We start from the raw sequence: 26,253 nt of genomic DNA, 5'->3' as shown, positions 1-26,253 counted from the left end.
CCATCTTACAATTTGAGTCTGAAGCCAGTGTTGAAGCGGTCTCGTATGCATCAACCCGAGCGGCATGACCACCACCTAGGACACCATATGCCCCAAGAGCCTCTGAAATTGTTTCAGTGGGAATGCCGTTCTCCACCTGAAGGACTTCAGACAGTTCAGCACCGACTGCGCACTTGCTCTTGTGGTGCACCATCCAGCTCTTTTCCCAGTTGACCCAAAGCCCCAGTCGGCAGAGTTGCCTGAGCACCAGGTCCCTGTGTGCACACAACAAATCTTGAGAGTGAGCTAAATCAGCTAGTCATCGAGATAGTTGAGGTCTCGAAGGCAAACCACAGAAAGGGCCTGTGCCGAGGTAAAACCGAGACATGGAAGTACGTCTATTTCAGGTCTACCGCCGCAAACCAATCTTGATGCATTTCTGCGTCAACATTTTGAACGGGAGTGTGTGCAAGGCCCAGTTCAGTACTCGCAGGTCCAAGATTGGACACAACCCACCGTCATTCTGACAAGTTGGGGAGCGCAAGCCACGCCTCCATGCTTCGGGCGAAGGGGACCAAGGGGACAATTGCGTCAAACATACCGGCGGGTGGTGCCTCGCTGTGGGGCGGAACCTGTGGTGCCACGTTGAGGGGGCTTAACCCTTTAAGACCTAAGGGCATTTTTACAGCTTTTACAAAGCTTGTAAAACATCAACCCTGTTGTGCACAGACAATTGACACACCTCTTTTTTTTCAAGACAAATTGGACTTTCAGCATATTTGTGTTGCATTGATGTCACCTGAATGTAAAATAAGTTATGGGACCATAAAGACAAATGAAAAAATAAAACGGAAATTGAATCACTCAAATATTTATTGAAATCACACACAAATAAATAAAAGCTAAGCAAATTTCCTCTGGAAAACAGTTTGTTCATGTCTTTGGAGTCCTGGAGCACAGGAATAAACATTGTAACTTCTACAGAACCAAAACTATTTACATTTTTCCAAAAAAAGTCCAGGCGTTTTTTGCCTCATTCACTGGTGCCAAGCCTCAAAACAGTTCCTATCAGCAATCACACAGAGGGCCACATCACAGGCTTTGCATTTCCAGGGGGTGGCCTGTTTGACCTGCCTTGTCTGCTTGCAGTTCACACATTGCCTTCTACCATAGGAGGCCTTCTTGCTGGTTTCAGTTTGGTCTGATGTTGGCACAGGTACATGGTCACTTTGTTGCTGGCGCGTCTCTCTCTCTCTCTCTCTCTCTCTCTCTCTCTCTCTCCTCAAAACTACTTTGCCGTGCGTCTCTCTCTCTCCTCAAAACTACTTTGCCGTGCGTTTCTCTCTCCACAATATCAGAGCTTGGTTCATGCGTAATGACGCACACCAACGTGGAAGACGGATCAGCCTGTCATTGGTCAACAACCTCACGCAAAGCATCATGTGATATCCAAAATGGCAGCTATCATCGAGCTAGCGGCAAAAATGATGGAGAATTGATAAATTACGGACATCAAGTGGATAAATCTTGGATGTAAGTGTTTGGATTTATTGCTGAAAAACTCCGAAAAGAGGCACAAGTTCCGGGCTGGATAGAAAACCTTCTGTAAAGGCTACAAAGACACCAAAGACACCCCCGTGATGGCTAGCTCGTTAGCTTTCTGCTGGAAAAAACGGTAAGAAAATCGATAAAACTTTCATCAAATTATATAAATATTTATCGAAGGTGCCGTGTGATGTCGTGGACGATGCCGTCGGGCTCTGAGGGTTAAACACCGAGCACGTGGCCATGCTGAGTCTGGGGCCATCAGAGCAATTACCTCCCTCTGGGTACCCACCATAGGACCGGTCAGTGACGGGGGAGGAGGGAACCCGTCCTCGCAGTCTGTCACAACCTCCCTGGCGTGGGTGTGTTTGTGCCACAGCTGGGCATGCAGGGGCGATGGGCCCGCCTCTTCAACGCCGTGCTTACCGTAAAAGTGCGAACAGTATTTGTAACCCAGGGAGTGTGGAAACCGCTCTTTTTCTGTAAATGTGGGTACCGCAGCCCGTCGGGCATGTGGCAAAATCAAAGGAAAAGGCAACCAAATATTCTCCTCCCGGCCCTACACTGGGGGATTGAGTGGTCTGGTCACCACCTCCAAGCCTGTAGTGGGTCTCCACGTCTGCCGCGGTCGCCCATCTCAGGTGCGCTACGAAGCCTTCCTTGGGTTCTTTGTGGCAGGCCGTGAGACGGGGGCGTCTGCTACCTGCGGAGCCGGTGTTTTTGCCGCAGGAGGACCCTTGGCAACGAGCAGACATCAAGAAACCGTACATTGTCAGCCTCCCTCATTTCGACCAAGTTTAGCCAAAGGTGGTGCTCCTGGACCACCAATGGTTGTTGGGAAAGCCGCGACCACAAAGTTGCTATGGCACAAGGTTAGACACTCTCCATCAGTGCCGCTCTTTTAGTAAGAAAATAAACTCTTTTAAAATTAAGAATATATTCTCTTTTAGACTGTTACAGTGCCCAGGGCCATTATCTGCACTTCACCGGTGCACGAGTGGTTTCTGATCACAACCGTTTGGCTCCGAAAAATCCGAATGAGTGGTTGTGAGCCAGCTCATTTTATACCCATATTTCCGGGGGAGTGGCATGCAAAATCCCATTGGCCTTTTCTCAAAGATCAGAGGTGTTTTGGTCTCCCAAGGGCGACCCTTAGTGTCACTACTTCGACACAATGTCGAGTGAGTGACAGATAGGGAACACCCCTCACTTACCATAAGATCACTGTAAAACAAGGTTTATTGCTTTAACAGTAATCAACTAATAACCCAAATAAGATAAATAAATGGGATGATATAAAAGTAGTAATAGGTAGACAAATTGAAAAAAATCTAAAATTCTAAACTTTTTATTTTATACTTTTCCTTGAGAACGAAAGAGAAAAGTGAGCAAAAGGTGAAACTTTTTTCTCTGTCCCTGAGCTTGTACTTGATTTACACCTTTGAAGAAAGTCCATCCATCAGAGAGAAAGACTTCTCTTACAGTAACTAAGAACCTGGTGATTGTTACAGGGATGTGAGCGAGGAACTGAAAGTAAAAGACTTTGTACAAGACAGTACAAAGTACAAGACAGCAGAGAGAACAGAGGGAATCATTAAATTAAATCACCATTAAATTCTAAAAATAAGTATTTGACTTCGAACAGACATGATGAATGTGCCCTTTTCAAAAAAATGTACAGCTTTTATTGGCTTCAGTTTGAAAATTAATATACTCACCCTTATGTTGTTCCAAACTCATATGAATTTCTTTCTTCTGTGGAACACAAAAGAAGATGTTAGGCCGATTGTTAGTCTCAATCAACATTCACTATCATTGCATATTTTTCTAAACAATGAAAGTGAAGGGTGACAGAGGCTAAAATTCTGCGGAACATCTCCTTTTGTGTTCCACAGACGAAGGGAAGTCATCCTAGTTTAGAAAAACATGAGGGTGAGTAAATTATAATAAAATCTTAATTTTTGGGTGAATTAACCTTAACAAGGTGATTAAGCTGAGTAACAAAAATGTACTGAATTTGCAAAGGTCACTGCAATAAATGTTGCAAAACAGTCTTGGCAAGTAACTAAAAATTAAAAAGCAAAAGTATATAAACGCTACAAACTTAACTACATTTTCAGTAGTTTGACAAAAGCTCAGCAGCTTTCAAAATGGAATCGAAGTATTGATTGCAACCTGAATGCTAAGCGTTTCTCTCTTTCTCACACACACACATATACACACATGTAGCATTGAGAAGTATAAATCATTGAAAAAAAATTTACCTGTTTGTAAACGAGGCGAAATATTTAGCTATTATTCTAAAGTTCATCATTATGTTTTTGACTCAGCTATAGAAATGATAGTGTTGTTGTACGGTCATTGGTTGTACCAGGGATGACATTTATCTGATCAAATGCTGTTTTAGTTAATGATAGGTTTTAAAAAAAAATACTTTAAAGAGCTTCAGTGTATCAAGCTACCTTTAAGCAGCTCGTAGGTTAACTAACTACTTTTTTCTGTGGCGTGTAGCATGGGAGCTATGGATTCAAAGTAGGGAACTTTATGGAAACTTCAAGTGAAGAAATTCAAGAGCACCTTACCTCAGTAGCAAACTGCTGCAGACCACCAATATTGATGGGGCCTTCCTCAGAGGCATAAAGGTTACAGCCCCCCACACACAGATCAGAGGTGGGGCACACCATGCCACAGGTCAAACCCAGAGGATTGTCAGATAGGATTGCTTTTGCAGCACCATAGTAGTTCTACAACACATACAATAAACATGGACTCAAGCAGTGCTTTGGAGATATTATCTGGCAAAATGAAGCAATGTACAAGTGCTTGTGGATCACTAACACAGATATATAATACACAAATATTGATGAGATTATCACTTAAAACAACATCAATTAAGACTGATCGGCAGTGCTCAGCATGTGAGTTTGAGCACTGTAATAGGTTTTACCTTGTTAGAAATGCTAGTGATAAAAGACTTGATGTTCAAATTGGTAGGACAGCTTTTCTGGCAAGGGGCATCTGCACATTTAAGGCATCTATGAAAAAGCAATAACATTTTCAACTACTGGTGGAACAGCACAGCCATTGTTTTTACAAGCAAACATAGTGGATTAAGCCATTCAACCAGAATGACTTTTCTATTAAAGCTGGTTGACCGAGTAAATGTTGCTTGTAAACCTAGTTAACCCTCTGGGGTCTGAGGGTGTTTTGGGCCCTGGAGAAGTTTTGACATACCTTGACATTTGTGCTTTTTTCAGTTGCTTACATATGACTGGAATGACTGAAACATATGAATGGCTAAAGTCTGATAACACTGTATTCAGCACAATCTGGGCTACAATAATATGTGAGCAACATGTGTGTACATGTTTGTATGTTTGAGAAAATAACGTTTATGCATGGTTTTTGAAAAAACAAAATTTTTAAGTCATTGAAATAAGGCGATATAACACATACTAAACATTTGTCCACAAGACTTTTGAGAACTGGATCTCGTAGCCTAGAGTTTTTGCAACAAAATGATGTGAAATCCATCCTAATCACTTATTCATACAAAACAATTTAGTAATTTAACTTTTGTAAGACACGTTTAGTGTTAGAAAGGTCATAAGCGAGGAGGTGTAAATTATCATGAATATTGATGTATTTCACAACTGAGGAGACAAAAGACCCCTCCCCTGGGCTTATCGATGAGGAATCTGTCAGAGAGAGAATGAATGTGAGGAGACTTAATGATAAAAATCAAGTTTTAAGTTAAAAGCAGTTGTCACGATTTCTTATTGTCTGCCCCGTGTTTTCCGTTTCACCCTTCACTGATCAAATTCCATGTCATGTTTTCCTTGTTGTCCGCCCCGAGTCTCACTGTCCTTGTAGAAAACTACAATTCCAACAATTCCCGGCCTCCCTCACTGCCTGCACTCATCATTGTTCTCACCTGTGTCTTGTTTAGTCTTTATTGTGTCCTAAACCCTGTTTGTTCCTCCATTCCCTTGTCGGTCGTTGTATGTGATGTTCCATGTTTCCAATGTTTTATGCCTGCTCTTGTTCCCTTGTTTGATCGTTCGTGGATGTTTCGTGTTCGTGTGATTATTTCATTCTCCCATCGTGGACCTTTAATTTGTTCCAGTGTTTTGTGTTCCTCTTATTATTTAAAAAAAACGTGTTTGGATCCGCACCTCTCGTCTGTCTTGTCCTGCTTCCACACCATTCGTGACAGAACGACCGAACCACAATGGATCCAGCGGTCCAGCAAGCCAACTATCGCCTGCTCTGCCTGCGGCAAGAGGACCGACCGGTGGAGGATCATGTCGGTGACTTCCTCGAGCTGGCAAGTGTCTCTGACTTCCCGGACTCAGCCCTGGTGTCCTTCTTCCAGGGAAATCTTAACACCTCACTGAGAGAGCGGTTGCCACCGGCAACACGCGAATGGACTCTTTGCGGCTACATAGAGGTGACTTTGCGGGTCTGCGGCTCACCGTTAACCGTGGGTGTTGCTGAGAAGGACCCTACCTCTCCCTCCTCAGGGATGACTCTCCAGTCCCCCATGGCGCTTCCTGTCACGCCAGCCCCATCTGTCAGCGAGCGCACCCCCACGCCAGTCACTTTCTACGAGCCAGCGCGGTCCACTTCGTCTTCCCGGAGGAGGAGGAGAAGACGGCTTCCGCCTCCCGGCCCACGCCTGCCCCGGTCTGCGAGCCAGAGCCCACGTCAGCCACGGTCTGCGAGCCAGAGCCCACGTCAGCCGCGGTCTGCGAGCCAGAGTCCACATCAGCCACGGTCTGCGACCCTGAGCCAGCGCCTGTAGCCTCGACCGTCCTTGAGCCAGCGCCTGTAGCCCCGACCATCCCTGAGCCAGCGCCTGTAGCCTCGACCGTCCCTGAGCCAGCGCCTGCAGCCTAGACCGTCCCTGAGCCAGCGCCTGTAGCCTAGACCGTCCCTGAGCCAGCGGCTGTAGCCTCGACCGTCCAAGAGCCAGCGCCAGTAGCCTCGGCCGTCCAAGAGCCAGCGCCAATAGCCATGACCGTCCAAGAGCAAGCGCCAGTAGCCATGACCGTCCCAGAGCCAGCGCCCATCAAGTCTCTCGAGCCTCCCAGGGCTCCTCTCGAGCCTCCCAGGGCTCCGCCCCTCAAGTCTCTCGAGCCTCCCAGGGCTCCTCTCGAGTCTTCCAGGGCTCCTCCCGAGCCTTCCAGGGCTCCGCCTCTCAAGTCCCTCGAGCCTCCCTGGGCTCCACCCCTCAAGTCACTCGAGTCTTCCAGGGCTCCGCCTCTTGAGCCTTCCAGGGCTCCGCCTCTCGAGCCTCCCAGGGCTCCACCCCTCAAGCCTCTCGAGCCTTCCAGGGCTCCGCCTCCCGAGCCTTCCAGGGCTCCGCCTCCCAAGTCTCTCGAGTCTTCCAGGGCTCCTCCTCCCGAGTCTCCCAGGGCTCCGCCTCTCGAGTCACTCCAGTCTTCCAGGGCTCCGCCTCTCAAGCCTCTCGAGCCTTCCAGGGCTCCGCCTCTCAAGTCACTCGAGCCTTCCAGGGCTCCACCTCTCGAGCTTCCCGAGCCTCCCAGGGCTCTGCCTCTCAAGCCTCTCGAGCCTTCCAGGGCTCCACCTCTCGAGCCTCCCAGGGCTCCGCCCCTCAAGTCACTCGAGTCTACTAGGGCTCCGCCCCTCAAGCCTCTCGAGCCTTCCAGGGCTCTGCCTCTCAAGCCTCTCGGGCCTTCCAGGGCTCCGCCTCTCGAGCCTTCCAGGGCTCCGCCTCCAGAGCATCCTACGGCTCTTCTCCCCGAGCCTCCTACGGCTCCGCCCCCAGAGCCTCCTACGGCTCCGCCCCAGAGCCTCCTACGGCTCCGCCCCCAGAGACTCCCGAGCCTCTTACGGCTCCGCCTCCCTAGCTTCCTACGGCTCTTCTCCCAGAAACTCCCAAGCCTCCTACAGCTCCGCCTCCCGAGCCTCCTACGGCTCTACTCCCAGAAACTCTAAAGCCTCCTATGGCGCCGCCTTCCTCGGCTCCGCCTCCTGAGCCTTCCAGGGCTCCGCCTCTAGAGCCTCCTACGGCTCCGCCTCCCGAGCCTCCTTCGGCTCTGCCTCCAGAGTCTTCTAGGGCTCCGCCTCCAGAGCCTTCCAGGCCTCTGCCTCTAGAGCCTCCTACGGCGCCAACTCCATCGGCTCCGCCTCCAGAGTCTTCTAGGGCTCCGCCTCCAGAGCCTTCCAGGCCTCTGCCTCTAGAGCCTCCTACGGCATCACCTTCCTCGGCTTCGCCTCCTGAGCCTCCCTCTGCTCTTCCTCTTGAGCCTCCCACGGCTCCGCCCCCTGAGCCTCCAGAGTTTTCCATGGTTCCGCCTCCCTTGGCTCCGCCTCCTGAGCCTCCCTCGGCTCTGCCTCCTGAGCCTCCCTCTGCTTTGCCTCCTGTGCCTCCCTCTGCTCTGCCTCCTGAGCCTCCCTCAGTTCTGCCTCCTGAGTCTCCCTCGGCCCCGCCCCCTGAGCCTCCCACGGCTCTGCCAACCACGGCTCCGCCTCCGGAGTCTCCCGAGCCTCTCCCGGCTCCGCCTCCTGAGCCTCCCTCGGCTCCGCCTCCAGTTGGTCCCTCAGCTCCGCCTTCCGTGCCTTCACCACCTACGCCTTCCACGGCGCCGCCACCCAAGTCTTCGACTGTTCCGCCTCAGAAGTCCTCCTTGGCTCCGCCAACTTCCCGAGTGGCCACTCCTCCTCCCAGGCCCCCTGAACCGGGCCTTGCCTTGAGGCCACCTCCCTGGCCTCCTAAACCTGTCCCTACCCAGTGGACGCCCCCCAGCCACCTTAACCTGACCCCATCTCACACCCCCATAGACTGCCTGCCTGCCCCCTTGGCCTCCCTGGTCTACCTGTCTGCCCCTTACACCTCCGTGGACTGCCTGTCTGCCCTCTCGGCCTCCCTGGTCTGCCTGTCCACCCCTTGTGCCTCCGTGGACTGCCAAATTTTCCCTTGTGCCGCCTTGGACTGTCTCAGTGCCCCTGTGCCTCCTTGTTCTTTCTCTGTGTCCCTTGTGCCCACTTTGGTCTGTCTGTTTTTCCCCTTTTCTAGCCCCTCTCTCCTTAAACATTTGTTTATGTTTTGCTATCCTTTTGTTTCTTAGGACCGTCTGGAATCCGGTCTTTTTTAGGGGGGATTATGTCACGATTCCTTGTTGTCTGCCCCGTGTTTTCCATTTCACCCTTCACTGATCACATTCCATGTCATGTTTTCCTTGTTGTCCGCCCCGAGTCTCACTGTCCTTGTAGAAAACTACAATTCCCACAATTCCTGGCCTCCCTCACTGCCTGCACTCATCATTGTTCTCACCTGTGTCTCGTTTAGTCTTTATTGTGTCCTTGTGTATTTAAACCCTGTTTGTTCCTCCATTCCCTTGTCGGTCATTGTATGTGATGTTCCATGTTTCCAATGTTTTATGCCTGCTCTTGTTCCCTTGTTTGATCGTTCGTGGATGTTTCGTGTTCGTGTGTTTATTTCATTTTCCCATCGTGGACTTTTAATTTGTTCCAGTGTTTTGTGTTCCTCTTATTATTTAATAAAACCGCGTTTGGATCCGCACCTCTCGTCTGTATTGTCCTGCTTCCACACCATTCGTTACAATTTCTTTACATAAAGACTTTACCACAATTTCAAAAAAGTCTCTTCTGCTCAACAAGGCTGCATGTATTTTATCCAAAATACAGTAAAAACAGTGATATTGTGAACTCTTTTTACAATTTAAAAGAACAGTTTTCTATTTTAATATATTGTAAAATAAAATTTGTGATCAAAGCTGAATTTTCAACATCATTACTGCAGTCTTCAATGTCACATGATCCTTCAGAAATCATTATAATATGCTGATTTTGATAAATATGGGCATATTTAAAGTGTGTTTTACTCATTTAACCTGAACACATATTTGCAAGCACAAGCTTTGTTGATGATAATGAGGCAGCATAAACACTAGTTAAACTATAACCTAAACATTCATATTATTTTTATATCATATTACATATCATATTTATATCATACAGCATACAATTGAAATGCCTGCTTTAGCTAAAACAACATTTACATGTAAATAAAACTTGCCTATTAGGACATATTTCAAATATCAATACTCTGAATCCTGGCTGGCAAGTCTGGAAACAGTCCCACTGGTAAACTATGTATGTTTATATAAAATAGCATATCAACTAATATGTAAATAAAAACTAAATTACTTACTCATCCGAAATTTTATTCTCGGATGGATCAAGTCTCTCTTCAAAATAAAAACATTCATCGGAGTCCTGCTCATCTTCTGAGGAAAATGTTAAATCTTCATCACTATCCAGGAGCTTTCTCACCTGTATATCATGCCGTCTTCCAAACGTGCAGAAAAGTGAATGAACTTGATGTTTTTAAGGCACAGTCAGGGCGTTTACCATTTGCATTGATCGTCTCAGCACATTACCGTATGAATAGCGCCCTCTGCCCGTGGGTGTAATCACATTAGGGATAATTAGCTGAGCCAGGAGAAATTGTACATCGCTTTGATTCATACAGATAACATTGCAGAAGAATATTTGTTTTAAATTGTAATTATTTTATTTAAAATTAGAAATTTTAAGCTTTCTTTAGACAAATGTTTCATGTTTGTGTGATAACTATTTGCAGAGTTTCAGTTCATTTTTGTGACGTGTTTCAGAAATATGCTTGAGAATGCAGAGACAGCTGAAAGCTGGGTTGTGTTGTTATTGTGAGTGTACACAAATAAAAGTAGACCCTTTATAGTCTAATGATGTCTTACACTTATCTGTATGCCCCAAAATGATTTTATGTTGTTTCTGCTGTAAAAATCCAGCCCCAGAGGGTTAGCAAATCCAGTCATAATTTTATTGCACTCATGTTGTTCCAAACCCATTTGACTTTCTTACTTCAGTGGAACACAAAAGGAGATTCCCCGGTCACCACTTTCAGTGCATCGTTTTATTTCCCATATAAAGAAAGTGAATGGTGACTGGGCTAACATTCTGCCAAACATCTTTTTTTGTACTGTAAATTATGACATAATTTTAATTTTGGGGTGAACAATCCATTTAAAAAGTCTGGTGGGGAAACCAGCACACCAGCATCTAAAACACAAAATATGCATATTCACCAATGAAGCAAATCTTTTAACATTCTTGTAAAGCAAAATTCATGCATATATACACACCAAGGGAAGGTAACGCATACAAATTCTAAAGTTAAATACACTAGCAGCACAGTTGACGGTGTGCAGAAGCAGATAATGGCTTGCCCTTTTTGTGGTTCAAGAGAGGAGAGCCAATAACAAATGGCTGAGTGATGCCTGATCCTAGACATGTCTACGAACAGTCTGCGGTGAAGACAGATACCTCTTATAAATGCTGCTGACTTCATAATGACCAGTGAACTTCATATTGGTAGACAACAACATGCCTGCTTTAAATTATACATGGGATAATTTGGCTCCAGCAAATTAAATATTCATGGAGGAACAAAATGCATGCAGCACATTCCATCGGAGAGAGAGAGCAGAATGGCTCTTAATGCAGGTGAAGCTCGGGAAGGTTTCTGTGGCTTGTAATTCCAGTAGAATGTTGAAACCAAGACTAAAATATCACCAACTTGACACATGAAGTACATGAAGTGCAACAATGGTGCAATAGTCATAGGTCACTCTTTTGGGGTTTGCTTGGTGTCACATACACCTTTAAAAATGGATTGGCCCATGATGGACTGCCACTTGTTTTGAGTTATATGACTGACCAGGTGCAGATGCGCTTGGGCAAAATGTCAACAGAAAATAATGCAGAAGTGATTGCATCTGTAGAGTTGTGGTGACTCATGGGACATCAGGGCTGCAAGTAACCACAATAAAAAGCTCTCCTTGAAGTTTGCCTCAAACCTATGGCCAATCAACCTGGATTATGAAAAAAAGCACAACTTTCCAAAGTCATGTCTCATGAAGTCATGCTTAATCAACATGATTGAAGCATGGAACAAGCACAAAGCTGTGATTTTATCATATTATGAAAGACATCTGTAACATGGAATTTCAAGGACAAGGATTTAATGCTGCTGTATTTGAGAAATGAAAAGCTTGGGCCTTAAATGGAATTCAGTCAAATGAATATGCATTTGAAGATAGCTCTCAAGGACAGAATAATTCCAGTGCGGTCATTAACAGAGGCACGTGAGACAGCTCGCCCTGTGTGAAGCTACTAAGATCTTTCACATTAGTGCTCCTGGGAGTGCTCAATTATTAATGAATGAGGGGTGTGGGGAATCTCAATGATACTACTACCAAAAGAAAAACACTGCAAGATATAATTCTCTCTCAATATTTAGGCCTTAAAATATTTGTTTGCCCCTAATAATGTAACAATTCTGCTCCACTGGAACTCATTCACTATTAACTGCATACAAATCGTTCTTACATGTGCAGACAAGGTTCTCATGCTAATTTCTAGGTGGATTCTGCGCAGATGGTATGGCAACCTCCTCAATGGCATCCTCCTCTGGCAGATTTATCCCATCATTGATGGGTTGGGGAGGGTTGACTTCCTGACTGGTGACCAATCCCCCACCGAGCTGTGGCACCCTAGGCAACCACCTAGTTTGCCTATGTCTAGAAACAGCCCTTCCCCATCTGTCACTCACTCGACGTTGTGACGATTGAAGTGACACTAGGGGCTTCTTTCGGGAGCCACGTTAACCTCTGATTTTCAGAAAAGGCCAATGAGAAATTGGCGAACACAATTTGCATGTCCCTTCCCCGGACATTCGGGTATAAAAGGAGGGAATCATGCATCTGTTAGTTAGATTTTTTCTTCGGAGCCGAGCGGTTGTGTGATCAGCGATCTGAATTCACTACTGCTCAATCACTTCTACAAGAAGCATTGCTGTTGGATAATATGGTGCGTTTCCAGCGGCTTTCTCTTCTCTGCACGCCAGTGCAGTCTACGCCCCTAGGAGCTTCGACAGCGCTTCCTAAAAGAGCATATCCTCTAAAACAATTCACATTGGCATTGGACAACTTTTTAAAGACGCATCTTTATAAAGATGTCTTTCCGCCTCTGTGTTGTTCCTGCCACATGCTTTCCTCAGCACACGTCTCGGAATGCAACTTTTCCCCCCGACACAACACTATCTGCTCCCCACCGCTGCGTTAAATGTGATCGTTCCCTTAGTGCCCCTTACGCGGAGCTTGGACGCGTGGCTTTGGCTCTCCAACCCATTGAGTTGGCTGTCCAGGACCATCCGACTCGGCTACGCAGTTCAGTTCACCAGGTGCCCACCCCGTTTCAGTGGTGTCCATTTCAATTCGGTGTGCGGCGAAAATGCCAAAACCCAGTCTATCACTAGCTGTCGTAGAGCGATAAACCAAGCCAGAGCTCCTACTACCAGGCAGCTTTACGCCCTGAAAGGGCGTCTGTTCGCAAACTGGTGTATTCCCGTTCTGAAGACCCACAGAGGTACGCAGTCAGGTCAGTGCTCTCATTTCTACAAGAAAAGATAGAGGGGCAGCTGTCGCCCTTCACTTTGAAGGTGTATTTAGCCACTATTGCAGCCCACCACGATGCAGTGGAAGTTAATTCCCTAGGAAAGCACAACTCAATTATCATGTTTCTAAGAGGCACCCGGAGGTTGAATCCTCCCAGGCCATGCCTGTTCCCCTCATAGGATCTCTCTGTGGTCCGCACAGGTCTTCAGAGAGCATCCTTTTAGCCGCTAGAGTCAGTCGAGCAAAGTGCCCTCTCCCAGAAGACGGCTCTCTTGATTGCGCTCACTTCCATCAAGAGGGTTGGAGACCTGCAAGTGTTCTCTGTCAGCGACACTTGCCTGGTGTTCGGTCCGGTAGATGCTCATGTCATCCTAAGGCATCAACGAGATTCCTTCGACCCCTTTTAGGAACCAAATATTGAACCTGCAAGTGAAGCTGCCCCAGCCTTATCATGCTGTGTTCAGTACATGCTTTGCGTACCTATTTAGACCGCACAAAGAGATTTAGACTCTCTGAGCACCTCTTTGTTTGCTTGGCGGACAGCGGAAAGGGAACGCTGTCTCCAAACAGAGGCTGCCCACTGGGTCGTTGGCGCCATTGCATTGGCCTATCACACCCAGGACATGCCTGCCCCCTTGAGGCTTCGAGCACACTCTATGAGCAGTGTGGCATCATTGTGAGCATTGGCCAATGGCACCTCCCTAGCAGACATCTGTAGACCGGGGGGCTGGGCAACACCCAATACCTTGTGAGATTTTATAATCTCCGGGTAGAGTCGGTCTCGTCCCATGTTTTTTTAGGCCGGAGCATGTAGAACTCGGTAATACGGTAGAGCTGATCGGGTGTACCGCTTGCATATAGCGCCTTTCCCCTCCACTGAGGAAAACACGTGCGCTCTTACTCCCAGATGAGCCCTCAAACTCATGCTCACTGGATGTTCTTCCTACTAGCCCTCGGGCTTGTGAATTCAGTGGAGGAATTCCCGACCAGGCCCACTATGCGTACTGATTACTCTGTACTGGAAAAGGTGCTCCATAGGTGCTGGTTATCACGGTAACCCCCTGTGATGTATTTTCCGCAATACAGTCCCCCTGCCAGGTGGACCCTCGTCTCCCTTGGGCAATCCCCGCTGTCCCCGGTCACCATGTTTGTAGAGCTCCTCCCTCATTAGGCAGGACCTACCACTGTGCCACTTTCATGTGTGGCTAGTAAGCCCATGTGACGTATTTGGCACAGGTTGGTCTCCGTGGGGTCTTTTCCCCCTGGAGGAATAGGATCGGAAAATAAAGCCTTTCCCCGGTGCGTATTTTAGCTTAAATGGCCCCAGCAGCATCTAACACTCTATGAGAGAGAACATAGAGAGTGAAAAGCAAGGCCTGCTACCATGCTTGTCACGTCACTTGCCCAAACCCCCCCCACCCCCCACCCCCTCAGGGATGCCGCAACCTAAAATGTTATGACGTCTTATGGGGCCCTGATGGAGGGAACGAGACGTTGTGTCCCCCTTGCCATGACACTGTACCAAACCGCTGTAACGGCTGAACCTTACTCTCGGCTTCTCAGAATAAAACCTAACTAACAGATGCACGATTCCCTACTTTTATACTCGTATGTCTGGGGGAGGGACATGCAAATTCTGTTTGCCAATTTCTCATTGGCCTTTTCTCAATATTAGAGGTAACCGTTGCTCCCGAAAGAAGCCCCTAGTGTCACTTCAATCGTCTCATTCCCTCCATCAGGGAACAGGGGTTACAATAGTAACCTAGATGTTTTAATGAACACAATAGCAGTGCTAAGCTTTGACCCCTACACTTTAAAATTCAGTACCTTGTTCCGTTATTTATTTGCACGTTACCTGGTCTTAGCACATGCCGGTAAATGAGGCACAATGGGAGGTCAGACTAAACATGACCTCTGGAATACGCATTCTGCTCAAGTACTGTGTTAGCAATAATACCCTGTGTTGCTCCAGTGTCAAAGCAATGTATGCTCATTTTATTTGACAGAGGTTGTATCTGACTGATGTTGAGGAAATATATTTTCTAGTCCTCGGCTCATGCAGTGCAGTGAGACTGGGAATTGCTCACTGTTAATGACCTTGAACCGAGAATCCCATCAATAATCCTAATGATCCTGATAAAGTAGAGTTGCAGAATATCTGTTGGCACAGCTTGTAGGAGTATACAACATACATAAGCTCTGTTCCAAAACCTAGTGAGCTGCCTCACTGCGTACTGTCACATAGGCAGCTGCCTTCTAAGCGGCCATTCACATAGGACACATTCTTGAGCCTTTCTGTTGTACTTCATCTAGCTTCTTAAAAAGTTACAACACATCATGTGTGAATGCCCCCTAAAACATCATCCTCATAAGTGACTGATTTAAAATATTCTTCATTTCTACATAGGCAGCAACACACAAATAGCGTCTCGACTCACAATTGGTTTTATAGAGTTCGATGTTAGCATGCTGTTGAGCCATATACAGTATACAGTATATATATATATATATATATATATATATATATATATATATATATATATATATATATATATATATATATATAAAACACTGATCAGCCACAACATTAAAACCACCTTCCTAATATTGTGTTGTTCACCCTCGTGCCGCCAAAACAGTGCCAACCCACATCTTCAGAATAGCATTCTGAGATTATATTTTTCTCACCACAATTGTAAAGAGTGGTTATCGGAGTTACTGTACACTTTGTCAGTTCAAAACAGTCTGGCCATTCTCTGTTGACCTCTCTCATCAACAAGGCATTTCTATTGGCAGAACTGCCACTTACTGGATTTTTTTTTGTTTTTGTCCCCATTCGGAGTAAATTCTAGAGACAGGAGGTCATGAGCTTCAGTTAAAGTTCACATCAACAATCAGAAAGGGGAAAATTGTGATCTCAGTGATTTGGACCTTGGCATGATTGTGGGGCCAGACGGGCTGGTTTGAGTATTTCTGTAACTACCGATCTCCTGGGCTTTTCACGAACAACAGTCTCTGTAATTTACTCAGAATGGTGCCAAAAAACAAAAAACATTCAGTGAGCGGCAGTTCTGTGGATGGAAATGCCTTGTTGATGAGAGAGATCTACAGAGAATGGCCAGACTGGTTCAAACTGACAAAGTCTATAGTAACTCAGATAACCACTCTGTTCAATTGTTGTGAGAAGAATATCGTATCAGAATGCTATTCTGAGATGCCGGTTGCCGCTGTTTAGGCGGCACGAGGGGGACCTACACAATATTAGGAAGGTGGCTTTAATGTTGTGGCTGATCAGTGTGACACACACACACACACACACACACACACACAATCTTTAAACAGACAGTTTTGATTACACAGAATTTTTAACTGAAACTCGACTCATAACTGTTTTTAAAAGAGCTTGACAAAGGCATGTTGCTAAGCTAACAACATGATGAGTAAAAATACATAGCACCCACAAATGTTGAATAAAACCATTTAAAATAAACTAGTTTTAATAAAACTGAAGTTTTTATCAACACTCTAATCACAATTAATTTTAGTCTGACAGGTTGCTAAGCTAACAGCGTGATAGTCTAGGAATAATTACATAGCATACACAAATATAAAACAAAACAAAAACTTAATTACACTGATATTTCATCAATCATTTTCATAAATGTATTAGTAAACAACATATCTCCAACATTTGCCATTTTGGATTTCACCATTCTAGGATTGCCTTTCTGCAATTTTTTGATTGATTTCTGCAACCTACTGGAACAGCCTTTATGTCAAGAGCCTTTTAAATGCTTTGAAATGCTGCCTCTGTGCATCTCAGTAGGTTTTGAAACCGAGCAATAGTCAAGTGACAAGAGATTGTACTTATTTCAGACTCTCTTAGGAGACTGAGTTATCGAAGGTCGTCATTAAAGGGCTGACAAAAGAATCCGCATAGCTCTATATACTGTAGCAGAATACAAACAAAACCTTCCTTTTAACTCCCTCAGCCTTCATGTAAGCCTGACCTACACTTCTCTTCCCTCTTATTACAGAAACAGAGGTTAAAACACATCCTGAGAAACTGTCTTCCTGTGAGACTTCAGACTACATTATCTTTTACTTGTACAGCCATTCTACAAAATTTTACAAATGAAATAAAAGCGTCCTTAAACTGTGGTACCACTGCAATAATACACAGCAAATGCATTACTCAGTGCAACAAAACATGATTCAATGTTAGCTCATTTCAAAACCAACGTGGGCATTAGCAAATGCTGTCAAATCGCCTAATGCCTCCCACCACAACCAACTTAATCCCAAATGATCTTCTGTGGAGATGATGAATTTATCATGTGTGGGAGGTCAACTTGAAGAGATACCCGTCAAAATCCTCACTTGTGAGGACATGTAACTTGTGGGGACCGAGTCATAATTATGACCCTAGAGAGGTACCAGACCTCGCAGAGAGGACACGAGGAGACTGTCCTCTCACACACCAACTCTGTCATCTTAATTACTTAAACCATTTTATATACGACCAATTAAACCTGGCTCGGAATCAAATGGGCCTTCTCTCAGACTAGGTGCCGGGACAGCTGGGATGAGAGAACGGTTTTAATGATCAATCACCTTTATATACTGTGGCTTCTATGACAAAGAAAAGACAGGAAGAGGAAAAGGGGCTTCTGTCAGGGGTGTGGTGGAGCCGAGAATAATAAGAGGAGTTATTCCTCATTAGAGCTCATCATTTTAACCACGCAACATGTTACTTGACTTCAGTCATCTGACATCTGTGAAAACAGTTTGACAACAGACACTAAAGGTAGCTGTCAGCTCTGAGATCCTCCATTTCTTGCAGAAACGAATCAGATACAGCCAACTCTTGTTTTACTGTGCAGACAATTAGTTCAGGGCAGTGTCACTTGTAATTTTCCTGCTGAAAAGACTATGAATTTCCAAGCTGGTCTATGCTGGATTGGTGCCTAGCCTAGCCCTGATGGAGCTGGTTAAACTAGTTAAATGTATAGTTCACCCAAAACTGAAAATTCTGACATCATTTACTCACCTTCAAGTTATTACTTTCTTTCTTCCATAGACAACAAAGGAGGTTAGATAGAATTGTTAGCATCAGTCATCATTCACTTTCATTGCATCTTTTTTCTATATAATGAAAGTGAACGATGACTGAGCCTGCAACATTCTGTCTAAGCATCTCCTTTTGTATACAGTACTTAGAGAAAATGATTACAGAATAATTTTTCTTAAGATAGTGCTAACAAAAGTAATTTTACTTTGAAGCATCCAGCAGCCAAAACACAGTAAGTGTTAAAGCTGGTGACCAAAACTGGAGCTCTGTTTTAGATGGGATTTGAAGGGACCAGCATCACAAGCAGTTAAAATATGATATTATTTTATAGAAGTAAGAGCAATATAGCAACGCAAAAATCCACCTGCCTAAATTAACTGAATATATCAACTTTAGCTTTTAGAGATTTTAATAGAAATGTCTTACCATTTGAAAATATAAACATATACAATTCAATATCACAACTTTGCTGCCTTCCCTCATATTTATTAAGAGATATCTCTGGAAGAAATATCAAATTTTCCTTAGTCATTATCTGATTCATTATGACATCAAAGTGGATTCATGCTGCAAGTGTTTGATTTCCCTGACATCTAGATCTGTCATCAAAATGTAGTTTTGAGAGTTTTGAGGTGTAACAGAACAGTTTCTTAGTAACCTTGGTTTTCTCGGAAGTCCCTAATGAGAAGTAGATTTCATGGCTGTTTTGTAATGCCAGGGATCTAAAAGGGCTTCCTGTGTGCCCAACAAACAGGACAAATAAGCCACTTGCCTCCTGTGAAGAGTACCAGTGCAGTGCATGCCACATGGACTTTCATGTCCTGCATTATTAGTGGTTACGAAACCTAAATCTTTCATTAAATCTTCCATCCAGCACAGCAGGGGAGTCTCATTTAGAGACGGATTAAAATCAAACCTCTGCAGGACAAAAGTGTGCATTAATATCCCTAATATCTCTTGCGCTCACTCTCTTTTACCAAACTCTTGGTTTTCACTGCTGCTTAGGTTTTTTTATTTATGATGATCAACAGATGCAATGCTGTGCTCATGCATATTCTATGGCCTGCAGAATTAGATGTATTATTCAAATGAAGCCATTATGTATAATGCTCTGAGGTGTTAATTCAGGATATATTTGAATAGATCACTACATCAAACGTGATCAGAACATAGATTAAACTGTAAACGGACTGATTGTCTTATCTGTTGTAGGAATTTTAGCTCATTATTGATTAAATGGGGAATAATGATCTAATCTCTAGGGAATCTAACATAATTCATATTTAACACCCAATCAACGTATTTGTCCACCGATATGTTGAACTTGCATCTTTATCAGTTCTGAGAGGAATATCACCCCGTGACCAACAAAATAATATCCCAAATTAAGCGTAAACACTCTTTATAAGCAAGTAAAAGGATCAGACAGTTTAAGACATTGACTTTATGAGAATGAAGTACAAGACACTTCTCTTTGAACACAAACAAGGCTTTATTAAACTATTCTAAACCTAATGCATAAACAAATCTACTGCGCACACAAACACACAAAGTGAAAGGTAAAGAAAACAAGATTTGGAATACTGGAAATGCAGAATATTGATTCATGGCAATGTATGATATTTCAATCCATAAATTTCGTATTAGCCTGTGATAGCATTATCGATTTTGATCTAATACACCAGTTTAACGAGACAAGGAAGTACTGTACATGGTTACTTGGTCAGTTGACGAGTTATTTCTTTCATTGTGTCGGCAGTCTGGAAGTCAAGCCAAAGATGACGTGAGGGGTCAAAGAAGCCAATCAGGAATGATAAGAAAAGAGATGAATGAGCTGGGTTTCATTCATAGGCAGGTTGCTGCGGTGCATTCAAGGGCCAAAGGGAATTGCAGTCAAGTTAACTACTATTGCGAAAAACTGTGGAAACAAAGACTGGATGATAATGCTAACAGCTCAAAAGAAAACATAGACTCAGCATACACTTTGTGTTCAGCATAGATTCGGTGCTCAGTGTAGACTCTGTGTTCAGAGTAGATTCTTAGTAGGCATGGACTCGACTCAAATCGACTTGACTCAATGGTTCGTTCAGTGTCATGAGGTTTTAACCTTTCTGACTGTGCACAACCCAAAAGAATTCTGACCAGTCAGAAATGTGCTTGACCACAGGGCTTAAACAGCTTTTCCCGCCTCAAGTTAATTAGTATATCATTCTCTTGTTACATACGTTTCCTGCTCTGACTATATGTATTTCAGTCCTAAACTTTGATAGCTATAATACAATGCAAGTTATAGGATTTTACCCAACATTGACATTCTGGAAATTTACTATGGACTTCATAGATACCAAACATGGGGGTAATAATAATAACTGCATTGGTAATAACATTCATCCAATCTTCGGCCGAAAATTGAATTTTTTGTTTTGGCCGAATGAGAAAAAAGGCCGAAAATATGAGCAGATATATATCCCTCCCTGCCCTTCAGTCCCCAGGTTTCACTCTCGATCGATCTAATCATAATCACTGCACTGCCAAGCAAAGGCCGATGTCAGTGGTGTAGAAATACTATATAATACTAATAAGCAGTACCGCCACAACCTATACGCATACTACGCAGTCTGTGTAGGGCACCAACTCCCTAGGAGGGCACCATCTTTCCCAAGGAGGGCACCAAAAAGTCCACCGGGTGCCCTTCCTTGCACGTTATACATTATTCAAGGGCCCGAAAGCAGTTGCGGAACACAGTCGATCGCTTCACGCTCATATTGCGAATGCGACAATCTTCTTGACTACTGGGGCATGAACAAAGATCGCTTTCCATTGCTTGCGCGGATTGCACACAGGTATTTATCTGCCCAAGCACCAGCACAGAGAGAGAGAGAGAGAGAGAGAGAGAGAGAGAGACTATTCAGTGCAGCATCTCATGTTCTTGAGTTGCCAGAAAGCTGAGCAACTTTTGTTCTTGAAGAGAAACCTGACACTTTTACTTAAATAGAAAGTAGTCCAATTTGCAATGTGTAAAGCAATTACATAAAAAAAAAGTCATTTTCGGCCAAGTGCATCCTGAATTTTTGGTTTCGGTCCAGAATTTTAATTTCGGTGCATCACAGGGGGAAAGTGGTGGATCAGCGGTTAAGGCTCTGGGTTACTGACTGAAAGGTTGGGGGTTCAAGCCCCAGCACTGTCAAGATACCATTGTTGGGCCCTTGACCCTATCTGCTCCAGGGGTGCTGTTTCATGGATGACCCCAGCTTAGTTGGGATATGTGAAAACAACTGCATTTCATTGGCTCTGTACAATGACAATAAAGTTGAATCTTATCTTATCTTACTAGTATTAAGAATAAAATATATGGTTAAAGGATTACATGACAATAGCTATACTAATAGGTAGCTATACATATTAGAAAGACAAGAACAATGTTAGTTCCATGTGTCTAAGAGGATAAAATGTTAGTAAACCCAGTCTTGGAATTTCACAGCTTCAGATTTCTCTCTCTCTCTCTCTCACTCTCTCTAAAGTGTAAAAAATAGGGGGGAGGACCTAGACTGAGAGCTTCCTCAGAGGATACCACATTACAAGTTATAATGGTTAATCCATTAACTTCGACTTAGGGCATGGTGATGCTTGATTATCTGTTATTGTAGATGATATAGTCAGGCTAAGCCTGGTATATAACATTATCTTGTACGTTTGATCCCACATGCATAGATAGTCAAAAGTTCAGAAGATCATGCTGAGTCTGCCCTGTGTCACTGTCCCGAGGTGTGCAAGGCCTCCTGGACCAATGGCCCTTTTGTTTTAAATCAAGCTGTTTTGCTGTCTCTTGACCAACCATTTGGCATGCATTAATTATCTCAAATCAACAACCTGAAAGGAGCTTTAGTCTCTCAACAGAGGACTCCAGTAGGGGAGTGTGATCTTCTTTACAGTTCTTTTGTTTAGTGGTCACAGGATGCAGCTGGGAGAGACTTTCGACACCCAATGTATAGATTCATAGTTTTATGGCCTGGAAAGGCCCTAAGGTCATTCTTCCAGAAGGTTCGCTTATTGCTTTGTGTGTCCTTTGGAATGTTTCACTACCTGGTGCACTTAAAGTCCTACACTGTTAAGGTGCCAGAGCTAGTACTACACGTTTATTCTTATGCAAAAGAGTCAACATGCTCAGCATTTAAACACTTTAATTTTAGCTTAAACTACACACAACTAAATGAAGGCCAGTTTCTCAATAAAGAGGCATGCAAGCGTAACTGCTACAGAAGGCTGAATTGTGTTTTCACACTGCGTTTCTGCTGCATAACTTAACTGAGGCGCTATACGAAAAAAGTGTTTTTTTAGTTTATTGAGTATTTCCTTTAATAACTGACATAAATTTCTAATTTGCATGGCCAGAAGGATCACTTCTGGCCAGGGTACGATTTGCCAGGGGGGATGAGGGATTTGCCTGCCTCTGCTTTTGATATCATCCCTTCTGGTCATTCATTTTTATATCTGGAGGGGATATGTTTTATCCCTGTTTCTAGTCAGACTGAAAGAATTTACCATATCCAACAGTAGATTGTTCTATTAAGTAAAGCCCTATTTGGACGTGATTCGTTTCCCAGACAAAAGTCTGACTGTAGATTAATTATTACTGCCGACGTCTGTAATGTTTCCTTTCAATTCGCACAGGATAAGGGATGTATGTAGAGATCCCAGAGATGGGTGCATAAACTCAATACATATACACACTGATGTCACACATAAATAACCCATCAGAAAATGTATAGCTATGCTGATTAATTATCAAGAAATATTAATTATGACCATTTGCTGTAGCCTATCTGGGATTATTAGAAGAAATTTATTGGAATACCTGAAATACCTAAGTAAATAGAACACAACCAGTGTCATTAATGAGCCTGTAAACCTATGAACAATCCATTTACATTATGTATTTTTTGGTACCCCTCCCGAAAATATGTTCAGAAACGAGAGACTGCACTGTCTGAACAACACTTAAAAACACAACTTCTTCCCTTCACTCTGTTCAAATAAAAATATGACATGCTTGTGTACAATTTCCTTAATCAAAAGAAAACATACTGGTTTATTTCTCTTTTACATGGCTAAATAAACACATAATTGCATTTAATCCTTGAGAAAAACAGGCATCCGTCCATGCACAACAGCCAGCATTATCTGAAGTTGTGAAGCCTGTCTTTTTTTCTGGTATCTTTTTACATAACAAACATCTTCAGATTCATCACTGGGTGGACGGCTTTGATCGTCGTATCACAACTCAGCATACCACACAGGACCGTTGAATTTTTTTAGACACTGTGTTAAGTTTAAAAGAACTTAAATATTTATAAATACATCTCAAGACACCTGCATTCTGTTTTACAATTTGTTGTGCAGGAACGTCACATTTCTTTTTAGACATTGTTAAGATAAAAAGAACTTCAATATTTATTAATGCATCGTGAGACACCTGTGTTCTGTTTCACCATTTGTTAAGATGCATCAAGCTTTTTCAGTGCTGGTGTCACAAAGAGGACCTAATGTGACTTTTAAATATGATTCCACATTGTTTTTCACCTGGCAAAGTTTCAGCGCTTGATTAACAGTGAGCCAATGTTTTTCCCCCTTTTGCTCTGGTGTGCAGACAATAATTATATTAATGCTGAAGTTAAATGCTGAATCATTTAAAAATCAAAGCATCCCAAAGAAGTCCTATAAACCATAGTGTTTGCTGCCTCATGGAAATTGAGCCTGCCTGGGCAGAATTATGCATTTTCCATTATTAAGAATATGCCTACTTTGTTGCAGAAAGTGACAAGAATGTTTTTGTTTGATTTTGATGTGATTTTATCACTTGAAGATCTACTGTATGTATTGTGCTATTTAGGCTCATAGCTCATTGTGCACTTTATTCCATGCTAATCTGAGATTGTGTTTGATGCATCCATGGCAATAAGCATTCTTTATTCCCGAGTCCTAACTCCCCACAAATAACACAATAACCATTCGTGAACTCTCGCAGTTAACCATATATTACAAAAGGTTACCGTGCACATATGTGTCATGTTTATTCTGTTGGTGTAATGTTGGTTCTATAGTCAAGTCATGTTTATGTTTTGTTTCATAGTCAAGCCATGTCAAGTCAAGTTTAGTCAAGTTCATGTTTATGTTTTGTTCACGTTTAAAGTTAGGGTTCTTGGATATCACTTTTGTAAATAAACTCCACTTGGGTTCGTCATCACATCATCGTCTGCTCCTGTGTCATTGCCTGTCAGAAACGTTACAATATGTTGTGTATTAAGGCATCTTTTGCTTAATCATTTAACATTAAATGCATGCAGGACTAAAACATTTTAAAGACATCTATATGTAATGGTATTGTGAGGGAAGCAGGACAAGGCAGACAGGGGTGTGGTTCCAAACACGGCTTTTATTACTAATAACATAAAATAAACAAACACTGGAACAAAAGAAAAGTCCACGATGGGAAAAACTAAACTAACACACAGATTAACATAGGTTGGGTTAACAGGCAGGGAACACCAAGAGCAGGGTAACCTCCAAAGAACAGGGAACAACAGGCAGGGAACATAAACCGAGAGAGAGTGGTCAAAGAAATAGCGCAAGCATGAGACGTAACCATGCAACAAGAAACGTCAACGATCGACAGGGGAAGGAGAAAACAGCGGGGTTTAAATGGACAGACACGGTGATAACAAAATGACGAACAGGTGCGGACAATAAAGCTGTGACAGCGCCGGGAAAGACGGGAAGTGAAGTTTACACATGGACAGTGAGACTCAGGGCGGACAACAGGGAAAACGTGACATGGAACGGGATCAGTGCTGGGTGAAACAGAAAACATGGTGCGGATGACACGAAACACGGTGCGGACGACATGAAACACGGTGCGGACAACACGAGACCGTGACATAATCCCCCCTCAAAAGGACCGGATACCAGACGGTATCCGGACTTGGCTCGGGAGGAGGAGCCCTAGGAGGCTCGGGAGACTTGAGAGGCGGAGCCCTGAAAGGTTCGAGAGGCTTGAGAGGCGGAACCCTGGAAGGCTCGGGAGGAGGAGCCCTGGGAGGCTCAAGAGGCTTGAGAGGCGGAGCCCTGGAAGGCTCGAGAGGCTTGAGGGGCGGAGCCCTGGAAGGCTCGAGAGGAGGAGCCCTAGGAGGCTCGAGAGACTTGAGAGGCGGAGCCCTGGAAGGCTCTAGAGGCTTGAGGGGCGGAGCCCTGGAATGCTCGAGAGGAGGAGCCCTAGGAGGCTCGAGAGACTTGAGAGGCGGAACCCTGGAAGGCTTGGGAGGAGGAGCCCTGCGAGGCTCGAGAGGCTTGAGAGGCGGAGCCCTGGAAGGCTCGAGAGGCTTGAGTGGCGGAGCCCTGGAAGGCTCGAGAGGCTTGAGAGGCGGAGCCCTGGAAGGCTCGAGAGGAGGAGCCCTAGGAGGCTCGAGAGGAGGAGCCCTGGGAGACTCGAGGGGCACTGGCTCTAGGACGGGCACGACCACTGGCGCTGGCTCGGGGACGGTCACGGCTACTGGTGCTGGCTCGGGGACGGTCGAGGCTACAGGCGCTGGCTCAGGGACGGTCAAGGCTACAGGCGCTGGCTCAGGGACGGTCGAGGCTACAGGCGCTGGCTCACTGACCTCTGAGGTGACAGGCACTGGCTCACTGACCTCTGAGGCGACAGGCACTGGTTGACCGTGGTATGCGCTGGTACACTGTTCCTGGTCGGCGTGGCTTCAGGCTCGCTGGCCGTGGCTGGCAAGGGCTCAGGCTCGCTGACCGTGGCTGACGAGGGCTCAGGCTCGCTGACCGTGGCTGACGAGGGTTCGGGCTCGCAAACCGGGGTAGGCGTGGGCTCGGGCTCGCAGACCGGGGCAGGCGTGGGCTCTGGCTCGCAGACCGGGGCAGGCGTGGGCCGGGAGGCGGAAGCCCGTCTTCTCTTCCTCCTCCGGGCAGACGAAGTGGACCGTGCAGGCTCATGGGGAACGACAGGCATGGGGGCTGGCTCGCTTGCAGGTGGGGCAGGCATGACAGGAAGCGCCACGGATGACTGGGGAGTGACCACATTGGGAGGAGAGGTTGGGTCCTCCTCGGCCACACCCACAGTGAATGGCGAGCCGCAGACCAGCAAGGTCTCCTCCACGAATGCCTGGAGAG

The 26,253-nt window shown here is 44.9% G+C and overlaps 1 protein-coding gene across 1 annotated transcript in view; it reads right to left on the bottom strand.

The window, feature by feature from the left end:
* LOC127644674 (dihydropyrimidine dehydrogenase [NADP(+)]-like) overlaps window positions 1-26,253 on the bottom strand; it is a 210,900-nt gene that overhangs the window by 166,070 nt on the left and 18,577 nt on the right. Inside the window, exons 4-5 of the mRNA XM_052127984.1 lie at window positions 4,472-4,559; window positions 4,107-4,268 (exon numbers count right to left, since the gene is read on the bottom strand). Coding sequence (XP_051983944.1) covers window positions 4,107-4,268; window positions 4,472-4,559 — 250 coding nt within the window. The remainder of the gene's footprint in view (window positions 1-4,106; window positions 4,269-4,471; window positions 4,560-26,253) is intronic.

The sequence above is a fragment of the Xyrauchen texanus genome, chromosome 6, assembly GCF_025860055.1.
Source record: "Xyrauchen texanus isolate HMW12.3.18 chromosome 6, RBS_HiC_50CHRs, whole genome shotgun sequence".
Classification (NCBI taxonomy): domain Eukaryota; kingdom Metazoa; phylum Chordata; class Actinopteri; order Cypriniformes; family Catostomidae; genus Xyrauchen; species Xyrauchen texanus.
Note: the sequence above shows the minus strand (reverse complement) of the source record. Positions and strands in the feature narration are given on the sequence as shown.